The sequence below is a fragment of the Phoxinus phoxinus genome (assembly GCF_949152265.1).
Source record: "Phoxinus phoxinus genome assembly, chromosome: 1".
Taxonomy (NCBI): domain Eukaryota; kingdom Metazoa; phylum Chordata; class Actinopteri; order Cypriniformes; family Leuciscidae; genus Phoxinus; species Phoxinus phoxinus.
This window is the reverse complement of record NC_136876.1, coordinates 18,493,077-18,512,445: the sequence shown is the minus strand read 5'-3', so window position 1 is coordinate 18,512,445 and position 19,369 is coordinate 18,493,077. Positions and strand designations below refer to the sequence as shown.

Below are 19,369 nucleotides of genomic sequence, written 5' to 3'. Positions count from 1 at the left end.
ACTGCCCTCACAGTTGCTAGGCGACAAGAACAGTCCTCTGTAGGCTTGTCCCATTTAACAACGCTTGGTCTGACCTTCGAAGGATCAAGTCATGTTGAGAAGATCGTATTTGAGTTGAGCGCACATGAATCCCACCACAAAGTCGTAAATACGAGTGGGAAGCTCAGAATTTTCTTTAAGCCCCGATGTTTAGGAGTTGGGGCGTGTCAGAAACGTGGCGGACCACAATTTATATAGATATTTTAGCTTCTTTTTTTTTTTACAATGAAATAAACTAATTCCCTGCACAAAATAATAATAATAGCATTGTAATACAACATAAGAAAGTTTACAGTGGCTTTGTAATTAAAAAAGCAAAACACACCTGAAGCACATTTGTTGTTCTTCATTTTCAAGAAATACTGTTTAAAAACCTTGCTGTATTTTTATGTAGTATTAAGAGGAGGTACACGGCCATAATTTCTACGATGAAAGAGACCGCCGTAAACACGACTTCTCAACTTGTGGAAACAAACTTCCCAGGACGACTTGAACGCACCACCAATACTACTCTTTCGGTGTACCGTTTAGCACATATAGGGAAGTCTTCAATTTCGGATCTTGTCGACATGGCAAAATCAATTACTCAACTGTTCTTTGTGGGTGAGCCAAAACTGCCAGTAGACAAGCATTATGCAAATGTGTAGCAACCAAGCAACCTTTCGACAAAAAATCTTAGCAACCACATTTAAATACTTTGGCATCGTGGAAGTGACTTTTGCACAGCACATGTTTTTCAAGATGAAACGTAAAATGTAATTGATAGTAAACCGCGGTTCTAATGATCATGAATTACTGGCTTGCTGATGCTTTGATATAGAAGGCACCAAAATAAAACAATGACCTTGATTCCATGCGGTTTTGTTTAGCGGTGTTTCTAATTTTACTTCATGCAGAATGTGGGCTTTGTTTCATTTCACCATTTACAGAGCACATAATCAATTTGAGATGAGGAGAAAAGGTCTGATTTATTGTGATCCTCATATTATTGTCCTCGTGTCGTATAAATATTCAGACATGGCGGCGGGAAAACCGGCTGGCGCGCTGGAAAAATGGCAGACTCATTCATAACCGCAGTAACGAGATCATTTTACCGATCGTAACATGCAAATAGACCCTTAATGAACAGCAACAAGGAAAAACTACAGGCTCAAAAGCACACTAGATTATTTTATTAGTTTTTGTTTTTCTAATAAGGAACACTACAATTTTCTCATATTTCTTTTTTTCTCTCTCACTAGAACAGTTCTAAAGTTGAGGTATAAAAGGAGTTTATACAGACTACCAAGTCTGAAAATGGTGGGGTTTATATACAAGTGAAATGGAGAGAGGAGAGGTAGAGAGGAGGGAGAGAATGGTAAATACAGAAGGAAGAGTGTACTACAATTCTAGTAAAATAATGATAAACAATAGAGGAAAAAAACACTGATGGCATTTGATTAGGTGCTGTGGAATCCACCTCAGATCAAAATCCCAAGTTGGCAATCCAAACAGTTTATCGGTTCAGTGAACTGATACTGGGCTGAATTAAAACAGGTTATGGGTGCGCTTTTGGGAGAAAAAGACAACGTCAACAGCCAGATCTACCAGATGTAGTGTTCAAAATCATCATTCTGTCACATAGCTAATGCATTTACTCCAATAAGACATCTTATTCTGTCAATTTCGTAGGTGTCTGATAGTAGTGCGAGGGAATTTTCACAGCACCTCAAACAAATGCAACCAGCTCTGACAAAACCACACACACAAAAAAAATAACACTCGAGACTCCCGATCCAAATAAAAATGTAACTGAAACGCTAAAATGAATATTACAAAGACTAACAAATATTACTCTTGCTCGTGAGCGAATCCAAAACCCCCAGCGATAAAAAACAAAACAAGAAAATTAAAAGCATACAAAAAGAGAAAATACACTGAAACATTCCACAATCTGTACAGTGACATCCATAGATGACTGATAGAAAAGAAAACAAAGAAATTTGGTGTAGTAATAGCATTAGTTGGAGATATCCATGTGAAATGTTTATAACTAACAGCAATCTATAGAGGACACAATGATCTGAATAATAGCTTGAAAAGCTCCTCAGAGTTTGTTTTTCCATGTGTACATATAAACAAAACCCCAATTTACATTTCAATGTTATTAAGTCCTTTGTGTAATATATAGAATTTCCATTCATTTATCAAAACGCCCTGGTGCTTCCGTGACTAAGGGTAAACTTGGGGGGGCTGGGAGAGAGAAAAACAACAACAAATCCCGGGGATACAAAAACAACTTGTCTGTCTTGTCTGGAAAAAGTAAATAGAAATTCATTTGATGTTCCTCTACTAGCTTTAGTCCATCTGTTTCAAATCACAACACATCCAGTGCTTATTTTTGGTTCAATTTGAAAGGAGAAAAGCCCTTGTTGCTTGGCTATGTTAAAAAACAACAAAAAACAGAGTTCCTTTGTTTAGTGAAATTGTAGGCAACAACAATAAAAAAAAAGAAAAGAAAGACAGCATGCTTTACCAAGGAACAGGTGCTTTCAATTGCACGTACAATACAATCAGTTCAAAAGCACGAGTGAGTGACGAGACAACCCAACCCTTATAAAACCGACACCCGTACACACAACACAGTAACATGAGCGGCCATAGCGCACACGGCTAATCAAAAGAACTCCTTGATATCTGTAACAAGCACGTTTCGCTTCCGCTGTAACGCTTCTCCTAGTCAGAATTATTGGTTGGCAACGCGTATGGCCTCCTCAGAAAGGTTCGAGTATCGTGGTCAGTGTGTCACGGATGCCTGTTATGAAATCGTGCGATCGATAAAATACCACGGAAGTCCTAGTGACACCAAAGGCCAGCCGGAAGTGCTGGATTGGGCAGTATGACGTGTCGTTTTTGTTTCTGGAGTTGTTCATTTTGTTTATTTGGTCTGTTACTTACACCCCCCTCCTTTTATAGTATCTTTTGTTTTTTTTTAAAAACAAACGTTAGGCTAAATGGAATCACTAAAACATCTCAACACCCTACATGCATGGAAGACAGTGGAATATCTTTTTTTCTTTCCCTTTAAAAATATTTCTAAACACCCACCCAATGTCCCAATCCAAACAAATACTCCAGCTATCCGTCCAACCCCTTTCCCAAAACAAGGTTGAGTTCCTGTCGAGTCTTTTATTTGGTGGCTGGTGCATCTTTGTGGGGGTGAAAAAGCGGCAGAAAAGAAATAAAAACCCTGGCTAAACTATTGAAAACAAGGTCGATGTCAACATCTCTTTTACATCTGTTGAGAAAGTGGACAAGTAGTGAGGACACATGAAGTCGCTGACCGCACATCAAATCGCCCTTCATCTCCTCCGCTGAAGGTCTTTCACACCGAACTCTTCTGCGATCAGCTAGTTAAAGTGTTCAAATATCCGGCGTACCTTTACACAGATGGATCCCTCTCCATCCGACCACCAGCTTAAAGTGTGATTGATAGGATTTGTGCTTAACACAACGTTGAACAATGCAGGACAGATTGTTTTGTGAGAAACGCTTCGCAAAGTCGGTTTTGCTTAACTGAAGCAGCGATGAAACCGATCGGAAACCATATTTAAAAAGCAGACTAAATGGCGTTCTCATGGGTCAGTTGTCTGAGGTTGTTCTTCGACGAGCGGAAGGTGCGACAACCATTGACAGCACTTTGGTACAAGCAAGGAGGGAGTTGTTGCGTAATCCCCATCATGACAGGTCGGAACGGGAAAGGTAACGTGGAGTTGGGCGGAGACTGTCCAAGACTTTGTGTTTTCCACACAAAGACAGCTGTAGAGGATGTGTGTTTTATTCAGACTCATCCACAGCAAATGTGACGTTCTGCGTCTTTTGCACAAGAGGAGTGTGTGTGTGTGTTTCAGTCAGTCTGGTTCAGCGTAAGAACCCTGGCACACCATGAAGAAAGAGGAACGAGGACTATGGAAGACCTTTGACATCTGCAAGAGTGAAGGACGAAAGCTGTGAGCAGGAGAGAACAGGCGAGACAGGATGATGAGATGCTGTGTGTGTCAGTGTGTGTGCGTGTGGCGTAGCGTGAGCTGCATTAGCTGGAGGTGTCGGAGTGGATGCTGCCAGGAGGTCCTGGTGGAGAGGTGATGGAGGAAGGGTTGGTGTTGTCTTGCCAGCTGTTGTTAGCCTGTGGAGAGAGTCACAACAACAGAATGAGGTAAAGTAACATGCAACGGCACTGAAGACATGAATGAACATGAATTCTCACAGCAAAACAAAAAGGAGTCATTAATTAGCAGCTTTTTAATCCTATAAAAATTATATACATCATCTCAAGAGTTGATGGATATATGGAAATGTTGCTTGTTTATACTAAAAATGATACACTCTGGTTTAAAAGTTTAGGGTCAGTAAGATTTTTGTTCAACTTTATTCAGCAAGGATGCATTTAAATGAATCAAACGTGATAGTAAAACACTTATAAAATGTTCAAACGATTGAATGCATCACGGTTTCTCCCAGGGTTTTTCTGTCCCTTCTGTCACCTGATGGAGTTTTGGATTCCTCGCCACGGTCGCCTCTTGCTTGCAAAGTTGGGGACATTTAATATTCAACAATATTATTGATATGACTGTACTGATGCTGTTGAATGAGAACTGAAATGAGCTGGTCGACGACATCACGGTTTTCAGCTAGATGAAATAAACTACTTTAAAAAATAGATGATCTTTCCAACGAATCTGAATCGACACTGAACTCACTTTAGCTGAACATACAGCATTTAGATGCAGCTAACTGGCATGTATTAACCACTTATGTTTCCTATAGCAGTATTAATGTAGAAACAGGAAACATACAAGCGACAGTTTGCAGGCAGCAGACATTTAAATGATCTAGTCTCCGCCTACACAAAGATCCCAAATGGTTTCCTTCTCCATTTCTCGTATAGTGAGAGTGTGTGTATGCGTGTAAGAGCTGCACTCACGTCTAAACGGTGTGGGGTGTAAAGAGGACTTCCTGACAGATCTTCATAGCCTGCCGTCAGGTGTGTAGCACGGTGCAGGATATCCACCTGTAGCACACATACTTCACATGAGTATCAAAGGACAAACAATCACAGCTCTACAATACAACGCCAAACACCTACATTCAATAGATTTGCTGTATTTATGTTAAAAGATTCATGCCACAAATAAAATATTAATAAACTGAAAAGGTGTAATGAGTCTGAATATGTATCAATGGAGCCTCACATCTATAATCATTCTCTGATATTTCTCACACATCTGATAGTCTGACATGTTGTCCCATCTGTTAACATTTATTTGAAGGAATAGTTCACTCAAAAAGGAAAAGTGTCAATTTTCATGTTTGTATGTGAATTTAAGCCTCTGTTTACATAAGAACTAGGGCTGGGTATCGATTCAGATGTTCCAATTCGATTCGATTCTTTTTTGATTTGTTTTGCCCATCCCTATTCAGAACACTTGTATTAAACTTGGATTATGTTGTCTTCCATGATCTTTTGAAGCATAATAGTTGTTGCGTTGACTTTTAATGGATTGACAAAAATAAGAGACTAATATTGTTTCAAGATGAACGAAATCGTATGGGTTTGAAACAACATGAGGGTGAGTAAAATGATGACAATTGTCATTTTTGAGTGAACGATCTCTTTTAGTCTAAACTGTTCTGTGGGACACTCATGTAAAGTGATCCACTCTTAGCTCTCTAGTGGCTCACACTCATAAAGAGTAGCAGCAATGTCATGCCTCTTTTGATTTTAAATCCATACCTAGTCAATGTCACATAGCAATGATGGGGGGTGGGAGATAAAGAATTAACAGGAGAATCAGAAATAAGTGTTTAAAACATTACCACATATGGATTTATGTTACACACACATTGAAAGTGGCCAAAATCAGATGTGAAAGTTTTTTTTTTTTTTTTTTTTTGCTGTTTAAACATAAGGTCTGATCCTTTCCACATAAAAAATAAAAACAACAATAAAAAAACAATTGGGTGAGTGTAAATATGGTCTAAAGGGGTCTCACACAGAAGCTGTTTTTTTGCAAGGGCAGTAGAACGCAAGGTCTTGTGACATTTTTTTAAAAGTGTACCTTTTAACTTGAGTTCCACATTTTTCAAATGCCGTGTTATGCGTGAGACGCTGCACAATAACGCAATGGTCAAATTATGTCTAGCATGTTTACACAGAAAATCTGCCAATAGCACAGTGGAACGCAAAACATGTTCTGTGTGAACGGCCCCTTAATCAACAGAACAATATGTACAGGACTCAAAGTTAAGGATTTTTTTTGTGGAGATTTCTACTCATCCCACCACACACAAAAAAAATAATGACAATTACTATTTTACCATATATTTGGTGTTTTATCATTTCAAAAAAAATGTAAATGTACAAGTTCCCAAGTAATTTACAAGAAATAAAAGCAAACAAATGATTTTGCTAATTTAAAACTTGCCATTTCTTAAGTGTAAGAAGCTAAACTTACACCTAATCCATAATATCCAGCTAGATAATGTTCCTCAGTGATATTACAATTAGCATTATTTGTAAAAACAAAAAAAACAGTTACAAATGTTTGATTTTATGAGGGACATGCAATACTAGTGTGATGGGGCGAGTGACTGTTCCAAAACATTGACACGAAACACTCTCAGGGTGTTTTTACACTGGCAGTTTAGTTCGGCGAGGTGCCGAACCCGAGACTACCTGTAGGAGGTGGTCTGAGTTCGGTTGCACTGGAACTGTGCCACGATTCACCAAATTAATAAAAAACACAGTATATCCACCTGCGTTGTTTTCTATCATGAGCCGTGCATGTTTGTGATGATGTAAGATGAATGCAAACGCACCAGGGTTTGATAGAATCAAGCTGAGTGTGAAACCAGACGGGAACAATCGCGCTCGCATTCAGACTGCAGCAAACGTGCCCAGTGTAAAAACGCCCTCAGTGGCTCCGGGGCATCAGTACATCCTTTCTGTTGAGCCCTGATGGGGTCTTGATGAAACTCATTAATTTAACAGGAAGTAGATAAAGGACGTGGCTGTGGATGACTGATGAAGAAATGAAACGGAGCGGTGCCACACAGGGAAGATGGCGGAGGATAGAGCTCTACGCTCAGGACTCCGTGAGTCCGAGTGAGCCGAGGTTGCTCTGGGGTGGGAGCTAAGGCGGATGTCATGGGTTGGGGCGGTAGCTTTGAGGAGAGGGGAAGAGAGCACTACACTGGGAGCAGGTAAGGAAGAGGAAGGGCATTGAGGGGACGTCCTCAGTGCCTACCTGCTGCACAGCGGGAGTGACGCTGACGCCATCCCCGTTGAGTGATCGCAGCCCGAGGTAGGCATCTCCTGTGTGAGAAAGGGTGTACGACCCAGACGACCCTGCAGGCAATATACGCAGCCGATCAGGCACGCAACTTTGCCCGGGTTGGTTTTGGAAAAGCCTACAGTGGTGTGTGTGTGTGTGGCTGAGCCAGACATGAAAATCAAGACAAGCCACATTCCGAAATTCAAGACTGCCATGATAAACAGTTCAACCGTTTCTGTTGACTAGAGACGACAGAACAAAACAGGTGAACAACGGGAAGCAACAATCAAGTATATGCTATGTGGAGTGGTCCTTTACATGAAGTTGTGCAACTCAACATCCTACTTCCTCTCTAGATGATGTAATGCATTGTTGGTAAGCTGGCCGCAGGATGTAAAACAGGAAATGTGGAGGAGAGGCTTAAAAAAAATGTATATGTAGTGACGGAGAATTGTTAAAAATGACAATACCAAGTTAAATCACCTACCTTCTCCATTCTGCTTCCTGAGCAAATAGAGGTTCAACTACACTAACCAAGTGTGTGTGTGGATGTGTCATGTGAATATGAAAATAAAACGACAAACATGAAGTCAACATAGCATTGATAACTCAGGCAAAGCCAAGAAAAGAGGCTATGTTAGTTATCAACGGAAAGACAAATATTTAGGGGGGTTACCGCCACAGGTTTAGAGGAAAACAATCATGCAGAACCAGAAGTGAAAGTGAATGTTCATATGGCCAGAGGCTAAAGTGGGCGGTACAATCGAAAGTTACTTTATATAACGTGATGGAATTTTTTTAAATAAAAAATAGATAATTTAATCAACAATGTGGTCATGTCTATCTATATTTCGACAATCCAATTCTGATTTAATACTTCAATCAAGGGATTCACCGAACTTTTTCAGCCAAACCCATTCGACCTAAAATAAGTGTCCTCTGAGATAGTTTGAGACCCAAAAAGGAAAATCCTCTCATCATTTACTCGCACTCATGACATCCCAGATGCATACGAATTACTTTCTTCAGATAAACACAAACAAAGATTTTTAGGAAAATAATCCATCTTCTGTGAATCCATATAATGCAGGTTAATGGGTACTGCTTTTTTGACGCTTGAAAAACCACAGCGCGATTGTGACGGTAATCCAAACGACCACAGTGGATGAATCAATGTCTTCTAAAGCCAAACAAATGGTCGGTGTAAGAAAAAATACTAATATTTGTAACTTTTTAAACCATAAATCATTGCTTTCGGTCTACTGTCATACAAGCATTCATGAGAGGGACATCATGACATGTCGTAAGTGCGTTGTGAAGTTCACGTGAGAAGTGAACTTCACAACAACACACTTGCATCACGCATCATGACGTCTCCCACGTATCACAGTAGACTGGAAGCAATGATCTAGTTTAAAAATATGAATAGGTATTTTTCTTTCACACACCTACCAATTGGTTTCAGAAGACATCGATTCATCCACTGTAGTCATATGGATAACCGTCATGATCGCTGTGTGGGTTTTCTTAAGCGTCAAACGAGCGGCAACCATTCAATGGCATTACGTATATATGGACCCACAGAGATGGATAATTTTCCTTAAAATGAGAGAGTAAATGCTGAGGGAATTTTCATTTTTGGGTGACCTATCCCTTTAAGTTAATATTGTAATAATTTAACAGACATCTTTTTAGTAAGCATTTTATTTAGATTGTAATCAAATGTGTAGCCTTTTTTTATGTAACATGATGGATGCAAAACAAAAGACAAGAGAACTCATAACAAATTAACACTTTTGCCATGAATTCTGCCTGAATGAACCTCGTTTGAAGCAGTTTTAATATATACTCACATATACACCTGTGACCGCACATCCACTGCCCTCTATACAATTCTATATTAATGTTGCGACGTTGTTTGATAGCTGTAAACTAAACTCTGCTTCAAGTTATGCCTAACAACACCCCTTTATTTCTACCCCATTTCTGCTGTCGCGTGATGTGTGCCAATATACCGCCCCGGTCCAAAGAAAATCGAACCGTGACGGCTTTATCCTGCAGATGTTTACAAAACATTTGTTGCCTGGATACAATCGGGTCGACTTTACAGCAGCGCAACCCAGAAAAACAACATCTAAATCTTATATTCCCAGCAAGTGCATAGTGCAAATACCAACAAACAGTATTATCTGTATGACTGGAAGACAAAGAAAGATCTTATGATGGGCAGACAAGAACAGACTGGACGACAGGAAAACAACAGAAGTGAAAACGAGAGATGTAGTGTGAGAAAATAGTCTGATGAAATGCAGGAGTGAGATTGTGATAAGCTCAGTGTGGTTTTACTGTCTGCTATAGATGATGGGAGGGCTGCTGTGCACTTTACCTGAGTTAGGTGTTGCTGGAGAGTTTGCCTGGCTGGCCTGTGCCGACACATTGGCAGCGTCCACGGCTGTTTTAACGGCGTACAGGTTTGCTTCCTCCTGGAACTTACCAATGTTCTTCTTGTACCGAATTCTCTTGTTGCCAAACCAATTCGAGACCTGAGGAGAAACCACTCCAATTAGACAATTTCATCACAGTGAACGACAACTAATTAAACACTACCCAGTCCTATACAGAAAAGATTTTCATTAATCGCAATCTTTGAATGATTCTGACACAGATTCAAGCTTAACTTTTACTCTATGCTGAAATTCAACAGCTGCATGAAAATGTTTTTGTGCAGCGCTGCCCGTCCTTCAGATGCCACTGCATAATGTTCACTCAACTGCATAGTTTACTCTACTGTTCACTGCTTGAGGTCAGAATGTTTTTTAAATAAACTAAATACGTATTACTCACCAAGGATGCAGTTGATCAAAAGTGATAAAGACATTTATGACGTTACAAAAGATTTTGGTTTCAAATAAAGTATATTCACACAATGCTGTTCTTTTGAATTTTCTATTCATCAAAAAAATCCTGAAAACAAAATGGTCAGAGTTTCCACAAAAGTATTAGCAGAACAGCTGTTTTCAACAATTATGAATAGTTTCTAAAGGATCATGTGACACTGAAGACTGGAGTAATGCTGACTCAGCTTTGATCACAGGAATAAATTACATTTTATAAAATGTATCAGTTACTTTAAATTGTAATAATTTCACATTATTACAATTTTTCCTGTATTTTTGGTCAAATAATAGAAACTTTGGGTTTTACCAACCCCTTACTATTATTGTTTTAATTAATATTTTTGCAGTATTTGTGCTTCCTATGCCTCATTTCCACCATAGCTTCATACACTGGAAACTTTGAATAAGATTTATTTCATGTAGTGGTTTTGAAAGTGGTCTTCTTTCAAAACCACTTTGTGTGATATCAAGTAACAAAATCATTATTTATTGGCGGGTTTCATCAAAATGCTTCATTATGCCATTATGTAGCTAGCTATCCATATATCTAATGTCAGCTGTACATGATCGCTGTAGCTTGTCTGATCACACAAAATTCTAGCTGACGTTAGATGCAATGTTTCCTTCTATTGTTAGTAAAAATGTCCTCACTTATCCCATATTAAACAGAAAAGTGTAGAAGTTGCCAACTCTAACTTTTAAAGCTATTGCGGTTTTAGTTGTTTTGACTTCACACCAGTTACGTGGGAGGAGACCGAGCTGTCATAAAATGTTTCCAACTTGTAATTAGGAGTTCAACAAACATGAGTGGTTATTACAAGTGAGGAAACTTGTAAATCACGGCAAGTCTGTCATGATGTGAACAGCACAAGTTCACAACTCAACTTTGCAATTGTGCTTAAAGGGATAGATCACAAAAAAGGAGGACAATTCTCTCTTCAATTACTCACCCTCATGTCGTTCCAAACCCATACGACTTTAGTCTATCTTTGAAACACAAATGAAGATATTACAATTGCTAGTACGATAGTAAGTTTGAGCTTCCGTTTACTATATTTGATATGCTCTATGCATGTGCGTTGAACAATGTTTATATGTGAATAAAAGCTTAAATGGAATCTGTTTATCATATAAAAAGCACTCAATTCATATGGATTACTTTTAAAATCTCTTTATGGACTTGGTGAAGTGTCTAAGTTTGGTTGGGTAGACTTTCAATGGAGGACATAATCCTCTTTAAGAAAGGTTTTATCCCAAAAATATCTTAATTTGTTTATCGAAGACAAATAAAAAAAACGTATGGTTTTGGAATATGTTGGTGAGTAAATGATGACTCTGTAATATGTGAAAAAAGCGCTCATCTTTGCAATATGTGCAACATCAATAGTTACCATCAAGAACTACTCATTGGAATGGAAATGATGCTGAAGCAAAGATTATGATCTGTATATGCTTTTGAGCTTTCCTTGTGGTTTCCTGATATTCAAATGCTAGCAGCGGCATTGTGGACATGATGCAACGTTAACTTTAATGACTTTGACACTTTCTATATTTTATGAAAACCTTGTTAAAGGTGCATAGTTCAGTTACAATAAAAATGGGGCAGAATAACGAGTTATTTCCCAGGACGTTTAGGTCTTTTTCTTACACTCCATTATTGGAAAACCGGATTACAAAATTCCAAATTTTGCAGTAGCCCATGCGTGGCCTTACCTGAGAGACAGTGATCCCACATTTCTTGGCCAACTCTTCCTTGGCTTCCTCACTGGGGTAAGGGTTGGACAGGTGAGAGTAGAAGTACTCGTTCAGCACCTCTGTGGCTTGCTTATTGAAGTTGCGTCTCTTGCGTCTGAGGACACAGTAAGTGGAGAAATCAGACGAGTGTTTCATTGATACGAGGTTAATAATTAGTGGAATAGTGTACCAGACCAGAAGACGACACCAAAATTAACTTCTCAATCCTAAAGAGACACGCACCTGGCATCGAGGAAGCGAGAGCGGAGGATCATGACAGCCTCACAGGTGCTCTGCTTGAGCTGCATCTGGATAGAGCTGAACTTGCGGTGGATGATGGCCACCATGCGCTCGATCTCTTTGGGTGAGATAGGCCGTGTGCGGGACTGTTCCCTCAGCAGGTTCATCACATGATTGGTGAACTCACTGCAGGCCTGTTATCAAACAGAATTCAGAATCATTACATATGTACAAATACTCAACTTTGAAAATGTTGGTGTCGGTACGATTTTTTAAAAGTTTATTATGCTCACTAAGGCTGCATTAATGTGATCAAAAACACAGTAGAACAGTTTTGCAAAATATCATTATATTTTAAATTTATCAAATGTATCAAAATATAAATATCAGTTTTCCTATGATGCAAAGCTGTATTATCAGCATCATTACTCCAGTCTTCAGTGTCACATGATCCTTCAGAAATCATTCTAATATGCTATCAATGTTGAAAACAGCTCAATATTTTTGTGGGAACCTTGATACATTTGTTTTCAGGATTCTTTGATGAATAGAAAGTTCAAAAGAAAAGCATTTATTTGAAATAGTGAAGAAAATTATAATGTTACAAAAGATTTCTGTCACTTTTGATCAATTTAATGCATCCTACTCATTTCTTTCAAAGAAAAAAAATCGTACCGACTCCAAACTTCTGAAGGGTAGGGCAAATATGTAGTATATGAAATAAAACATTTCTAGAAAATATAATTATCTGCAGGATATTATAACTTTCCTCCCATTCCCATCACTCCACCAGTGAAAAAAACAAAAACCCACAAATACTTTCTGAAATCAATTCACAAGGTCCAGGCTGGTGTCTGATTCTCACCTGTTCATATTTCTCTAGTTCGGAGTGGTAGATCTGGCGGATCTGTGCGAGTTTGGCTCTGTAGTCGGAGTGCTCGATGCTGCCGTCGTTGGGTGATCCTCCAGCCGCTGCCGCAGCTGCGGCCGCTGCCGCTGATCCGCCACCCTTCTCGGGCCCAGACACACCCTCGGCCAGCAGCATGTTATCCAGACGCATGATCTGGGGGTCCGGGGGGTCCTCCTCCTGTACGCCTCTGATGCTCAGCACTGCAGAAGACAAAACTGAGCTTTCAGAAACTGGTCACAACACACCATGCTGAATCAATGGTATTTCATTCCCTATGCCACAGAAACTGGTAGTCCTTCGAAATTAAGTGTGCAATTTGTGCTTCAGCCAGCAGAGGGCAGCATGGTACCTCAGTGGCAGGGGTCCAATAATAGGAGAGCATGTGCTGTCACTATAAGCACAAGCAGCCATAAGTACACACCTCTCCGGCACTGAATTAAAACAAGACCTCTGTCAACTTCCTGCTATGGGCCCATCGCTCACACACCTATACGAGCACCCCGTCTACACTCCTGTACATATGTACACGCAGGGCCGGGCAGTGACTGAGGGCAAAGTGTAATAAAGATAACTTACAGAAAAACATGAGCCAGAGGGTCTTTGTTTTTCCTCTAGACCAGTTTCACAAACTCTTAGTGGTTTGCGAGACTGCTAGAAATGCCAATGCCACATTAATTCACATGAAAGGTCTTCTTTCTAAGTAAGGCCCTGCTTACACCCGGTATTAAGATGCGTTTTGGTCAATCGAATCACAAGTAGATGAGGGAAACATACCCGTTTACACCTGGTGTTTTAATTGTCTCTTTTGTCCACTTTCAACCCCTTCTGTCCTGATTTCATTGAGGAAAGGGTCTATGATGAGGGTAAATGTATGGGCTTTTTTAGATCTTTTGATCTGAAGGACAAAATAAAATTGTGCAATTTACATCTGAACACGACTGGAGATGATGGTAAAACAGACGGAGCGCATCAGCTTTTGTTTCTGCTCTGACTCTGACTGACCTCTGTGAGTGTGTGCTAGAAATCAGGAATGGTGAGAGAACATCGTGCTTGGTACGTTTTTCGTCTTCAAAGCGAACTTACCATCTGGCTAGCGCACTTCCCATAATGTTTACTCATCAGGTCAGTATGCGGAGAGCAGACGGTCTTTTCTCGGCTGTTCAAACCGATTCGACCACATGAGCGTTTCCACTATGAAAGCAATCATATCAAATGTGTTTTCAACTACCTCTGGAAGTGGTCGAAAGTGGACAAGCTCAAAACGTTTTAGACCTCGTTTACATTTTGTTTTTAGCCTCGTCCACTTGTGATCTGATCGACCAAAACACATCTTAATACCAGGTGTAAACAGGGCCTATATATAGAAAAGGTTTATCTGTATTAAAAATAACAGGTATTTCACAAGTGAGCATGTATATTCATTGTTCTTTCTGAAAGGTTAAAGGGATAGTTCACCAAAAAAAATAAAAAATACATTCTGTCATTTACTCATCCTCGTGTCAATCCAAACCTGAAAAGCTTTCTTTTTGGAGGAGACATTCAGCAGAATATGTAAGCTTCCATTTCTCTATAGCAAAAGTGGATGGGAATCAGGGACAGTCGTGAACACCAGTCCCTTTCATTGTATGGGGAGAAAAAAAGCTAGGACATTCTGCTAAATGTTTCATTTTGAACTTCAAGCAAGGAAGAAAAAAATTAAATAAAAATCACAGGCAATTGAAACATGAGTGAATAAATTATGATTCACCAAACTATTAACATTACTCAAGGGAATATCTTAATGTGCATTTCCAGTAGATATTTAGGGTGTCCGCTCTAGATGTGATTCATCGGAGTAGATGCAATAGTGCCTGCACTAGTGCGTTGGGTTTGTTCTGTTTGAGCAACTTTCAAAACACAAACAGGGCAAATAAAAGGACATTTGTTGGAAATGATCAGGGGTTACATCTGTGGATGTTCTGTCTGTACCATCCCCGCTGAAATCAAAGCTGTATTTCCCATCCTCCCTTTAACTGATAACACATTTAATGACTTCAGCACTTACCCTCCCCCAATAACAGCACAGAATTTGTTTCCAGCTCTCCCTCTTTTTTCCCCCCTCGTACTTTTTGAAAACTTTTTCTTTCCCTTGGCAAGCGCTCTTTTTTTTCTTGTTCTCTCTTGCCCCTTCAGGGTCCCTCCACTCAGGTCCTCCCTCTTTCTTTCTCTCCAAGTCACATTCCATCTTTCATTTCTCCCCCTCTCCGAGCTCAGGAATGCAGCAGACCCAGCCGCCTGAACTAATGACCCCGATTCACCATCCCTCCCTCTTTACCTCTCTCTTTTTCAGCCAGCAAAACTCCCCAAAGTCAAACAAAAAGGAAGAACACTTTTTCTCAAGTACATTAAGTTTGACTCAAAGTGAACTCGGCGGTAGGATCATTTCTGTGACTAACAACAACCAAGTGTGAGCATAATGTTGTGCGCTATGAAGCCACACTATTTATTACAGGGACAATAGAGAACAACACTCATGCATACGATTTCATGCATTCATTTGACTCTTCCTGGTTAGGCTGTAAAACTAAGAAACTATTTTATATATATACCCACCCCCACCCTCCCCCTTTTTATTAAAAGCTTCAAACTCTGCATTTTCATTCTAGCAGTACATTTCAATAAATATATTTAAATTACTACTCTAATAAAACAAGAGAAAAAAATAAATCTGTTGACTTATTTCTATTCATTCTGGTGGTAAAGTATTTCAATAATTATAATCAAACAAAAGAGAGAAAAGCAAATATTTTGACATCGGTTTCTTTTTTTAAAACTTTTTATTAAAAAACTCATTCTGCTGGTAAATTATTTCAATAATTATTTAAATTATTAAAATAAAAGAGAGAAAAAGCAAATCTGTTTTTACCATTTAAAAAAGTGATCAAAATATTGAAACATGAAAACCAGTTTTTTTTTTCAAATCAATATCTATTTTATATACAGTATCATTCATTTTAGTGGTAAATGATTTCAATAATGATTTAAATGATTGTAAGGCATTCTCAGAATAGCCACAAAGGGTGCTATAGTGCTCTGCCTCTTAGTTTTCCCTTTCACGCCAACCATTTTCAGGTCAGAGCAACAGTTTGAAAACAATTGCTGAGAAAGATAGTTAAACTGTAGACATGTTTATAGCTAGCTAACCATCACATCGGGTTTAATTGTACATATAATATAACATCACTGTCCTGAAGAGTTTAGGTTTGTTAAGTGCCATAGTAACAAAATGTACACTTGTAATTCGTGCTTGTATAATGTGTCTGGCCAAAACTCAAAACGCACCTCTGTTGTCCTGGATTGTGACCCAGACTCACCGTGTGTGTATGTGCGTGTGTGTGTGTGTAGTATGATGGGTGAGGGGAGGGTTGTTGTTTTTACGACCACAGCCCCACAATCAATAGAGTGAAATTTACCACCTCCCTAAAGAGTATCACCCACAATATCCATTACGAGCTCTGCCTCCAGCCGAATCCCTCAAGCATACAGCCTTTTCTTCAGCCTAATTATCTCAATTAAGCTGTGATTACTGATAATTACACAAATAACCCACAACATTCGGCACTAGATGATATGGACCCCTTTAAATTTCTAACACCCCTTTATATTTCAATTTATTACCAACCTTGACTTTAAAACCCATAATAAATGTATCCATGACTAACGTGGTGATTTCACTACGGCTGGATACGTTTTATAATAGCTTGGCGGTAAACGCTTACAGCTACATTCTGAATCCCGACCATATTAACCAGAAAAGCCACTGTGTCTCAATGTTTGTACGGCTTTAAGAAGATTAATAAAGCCAGCCTGTTAAATCTTTCAATTAGCACACTTCATTAATACAAACACACCGCCATGCTAATGAGATAATGTACATTTTAATGCGCTGCATCTGTCCAAGTTGCACTAATATCCTTCCATTAAATTTATGAATGATCGACGCCAATGCGCGCCCCTCCCGTTCGAGGGGAGGAATCCCCTCATTTGTAAAGGATCGGTGAAAAACGTGCAGGCAGGGGGAAAGGCGCAAAGGGGCCGAGTGGAAAAAGCCAGCAGACGTCCAGGCGTTAGCAGACAGAGCTGGCGAGTCGTATGAAATATTCAGAGCGCCCAGCTGGGTACGACTGCATACATAATCAGGCGCAAGAACGCGGCCAGGTATGGCACAGGTGACGAGTTAAGCGCAGACAAAGGTATTGTGTTCACTGCTGGAAGCAGTACATTAATGCTGCCATTTTCTTTGCATTACTGGAGAAACAGTCCATCACGGCTGTGTTGGCTGCCTTTGCTCGGGCCTCGTCTGTCTTTTTCTCTGTACCTCTTAACGCATTCTCTCTCTCTCTCTCGTTCGTTCACCCTCCCTCCTCCTTTGGCTTGGGCCGCTCTCCCGTCATACCCCGCCTCCTTTTCTCTCCGTGCCCCCAGCCACCTCCCCCCATCCTCTGTTCTCCATTTCAGTCGAGTTCTCCATGTGAGCCGCAATCCCTCATGCTGTCAGCCCCCCCTCTACCACTCTCTGTAGACAGACAGGATTAGCATTTTAATTGCATCAGCTCCCTTGGGTATTCTCAGCCTTTCACTGGGAGAGCGCGAGGGAGCAGAAGGGGGGAAGAGAAGGTAAGGAGAGAAAAGAGGAGAATTGTGGGGGGAAAACTGCAAAAAGGAGTCACAGGAGGAGATAAAATAGCGAGGAGGAGAGCAGACAGAACGAGCAGGAGATGGAAAAAATAGAGGGGGCAGGGAGGCCGAGAGCGAGAGAACGGGAAAGGAAGGGTTTGGACGAGTTGAAGATGATCGCGGTGGGCTGCAAACGAGTGCGGGGCGACACTTAGGAAATGACAACGCTCTGACCGCAACAGCCAATAAATCAAAAGGAGGAAGGCGAACACGACGGGGGAGGGATCAGTGCGCGCTGAAAAGCACGCCCACATGGACGCAAACAAACAAGCTAACCTGAGAGCTAAGTGGGATGTAAATAAGGGGAATTTATCTTCAAAACAAAAACGACTGCAGTGCCATTAGTCGAAGTGAAATACGAGGGTCATTCCTGCTTTGCAATACGTTTTCAGGTCCACATCACAAGCATGTCTTAATGTAAAGTGCAAATACTAAATATTCCTGGTGCTTCTTCATTTTATTCTTTCTCCAATCTATAAAAAATATTATAATGTTGTTTTATTAGTGTCAATCTAGACACTACCATTCAAAAGTTGTTTTTAAAGAAATTAATATTCAGCAAGGATGCATTCAATAGATCAAAAGAGTAGGTAAAGACTCAAAAATAATTTCAATAATTTCAAAATTGTTTTGAAATTATTCATCAAAGGTATTTCCACAAAAATATTAAGCAACACAACTAGTTTCAACATTGATAAGAAATGTTTATTAAGCATCGAATCATCATATTAGGATGATTTCTGAAGGATCATGTGACACTGAGGACTGGACTAATGATGCTGAAAAATCAGCTCTGCATCACAGGAATGAATAACATTTAACAATATATTTAAACAGAAAACCGTTATTAAAAACAAGGAATGCAGAAAGTGCAGTGCGGGGTGTAAATGTATTATCCCAGTGCACTTTGGGTGTAGGGATGGTTCAGCTCATAAAAATAACAATCCAAGGCACTCGAGTAAATAGTTTAGAAAAATATAAAAAGCCTTTATTTCTTCATGGCTTAGGTATTTTAAAAACAGGTGACAAGCAACGGCACACCAACGCTAATCAGACTTCATCAGGGTGTGTAGAAAACAGTTATTTTCAGTTGCAATAATATTTCACAATATTACGTTTTTAACTGTATTTTTAATCAAATAAATGCAGCCTGGTGAGCATGAGACTTTCAAAAACCTAATAAAAAGAAAAAAGTAGAGTAAGTTTTTTTCCTGTGTCCTCAATATCAATTTCATTAACTTTTGTAATATTCCTTTAAGTGATGTTTTATGGTATTAGTTGCTGGTGATAAAGTGACAGAAATCAACATAAACACAAAATATAACTCAAGATGTCTCCCTCACCCATGCTCAATGTAAGACCCTCACATCTTGATTTGGTTATGCACTTCGTTCATTTATTAAGTGCTTGAGCTTGACCAAAGCCCATTTCTGAAACGTATACAAATGCTTCCTGAAATTATAACATGTATATTAAACTTGGGAGTTCAAATGGTGCTGCATAACAATCCGAGTAAACGT

At 39.6% G+C, this 19,369-nt stretch overlaps 1 protein-coding gene across 6 annotated transcripts in view; it reads right to left on the bottom strand.

The window, feature by feature from the left end:
* Positions 1–1,196: 1,196 nt before the first annotated feature.
* The window catches only part of pbx4 (pre-B-cell leukemia transcription factor 4), a 38,442-nt gene continuing 20,269 nt past the window's right edge, over positions 1,197–19,369 (bottom strand). For 2 of the 6 annotated variants that reach the window (XM_079623206.1, XM_079623205.1), the window contains 7 exons: positions 13,089–13,333; positions 12,227–12,417; positions 11,963–12,098; positions 9,739–9,895; positions 7,326–7,426; positions 5,003–5,089; positions 1,197–4,204 (listed from right to left, as the gene is read on the bottom strand). In XM_079623206.1, the coding sequence (XP_079479332.1) occupies positions 4,112–4,204; positions 5,003–5,089; positions 7,326–7,426; positions 9,739–9,895; positions 11,963–12,098; positions 12,227–12,417; positions 13,089–13,333 (1,010 nt within the window). In that variant the 3' untranslated portion in view covers positions 1,197–4,111. The remainder of the gene's footprint in view (positions 4,205–5,002; positions 5,090–7,325; positions 7,427–9,738; positions 9,896–11,962; positions 12,099–12,226; positions 12,418–13,088; positions 13,334–19,369) is intronic. The other 4 variants (XM_079623207.1, XM_079623209.1, XM_079623210.1 and 1 more) reach the window with 3 other exon arrangements.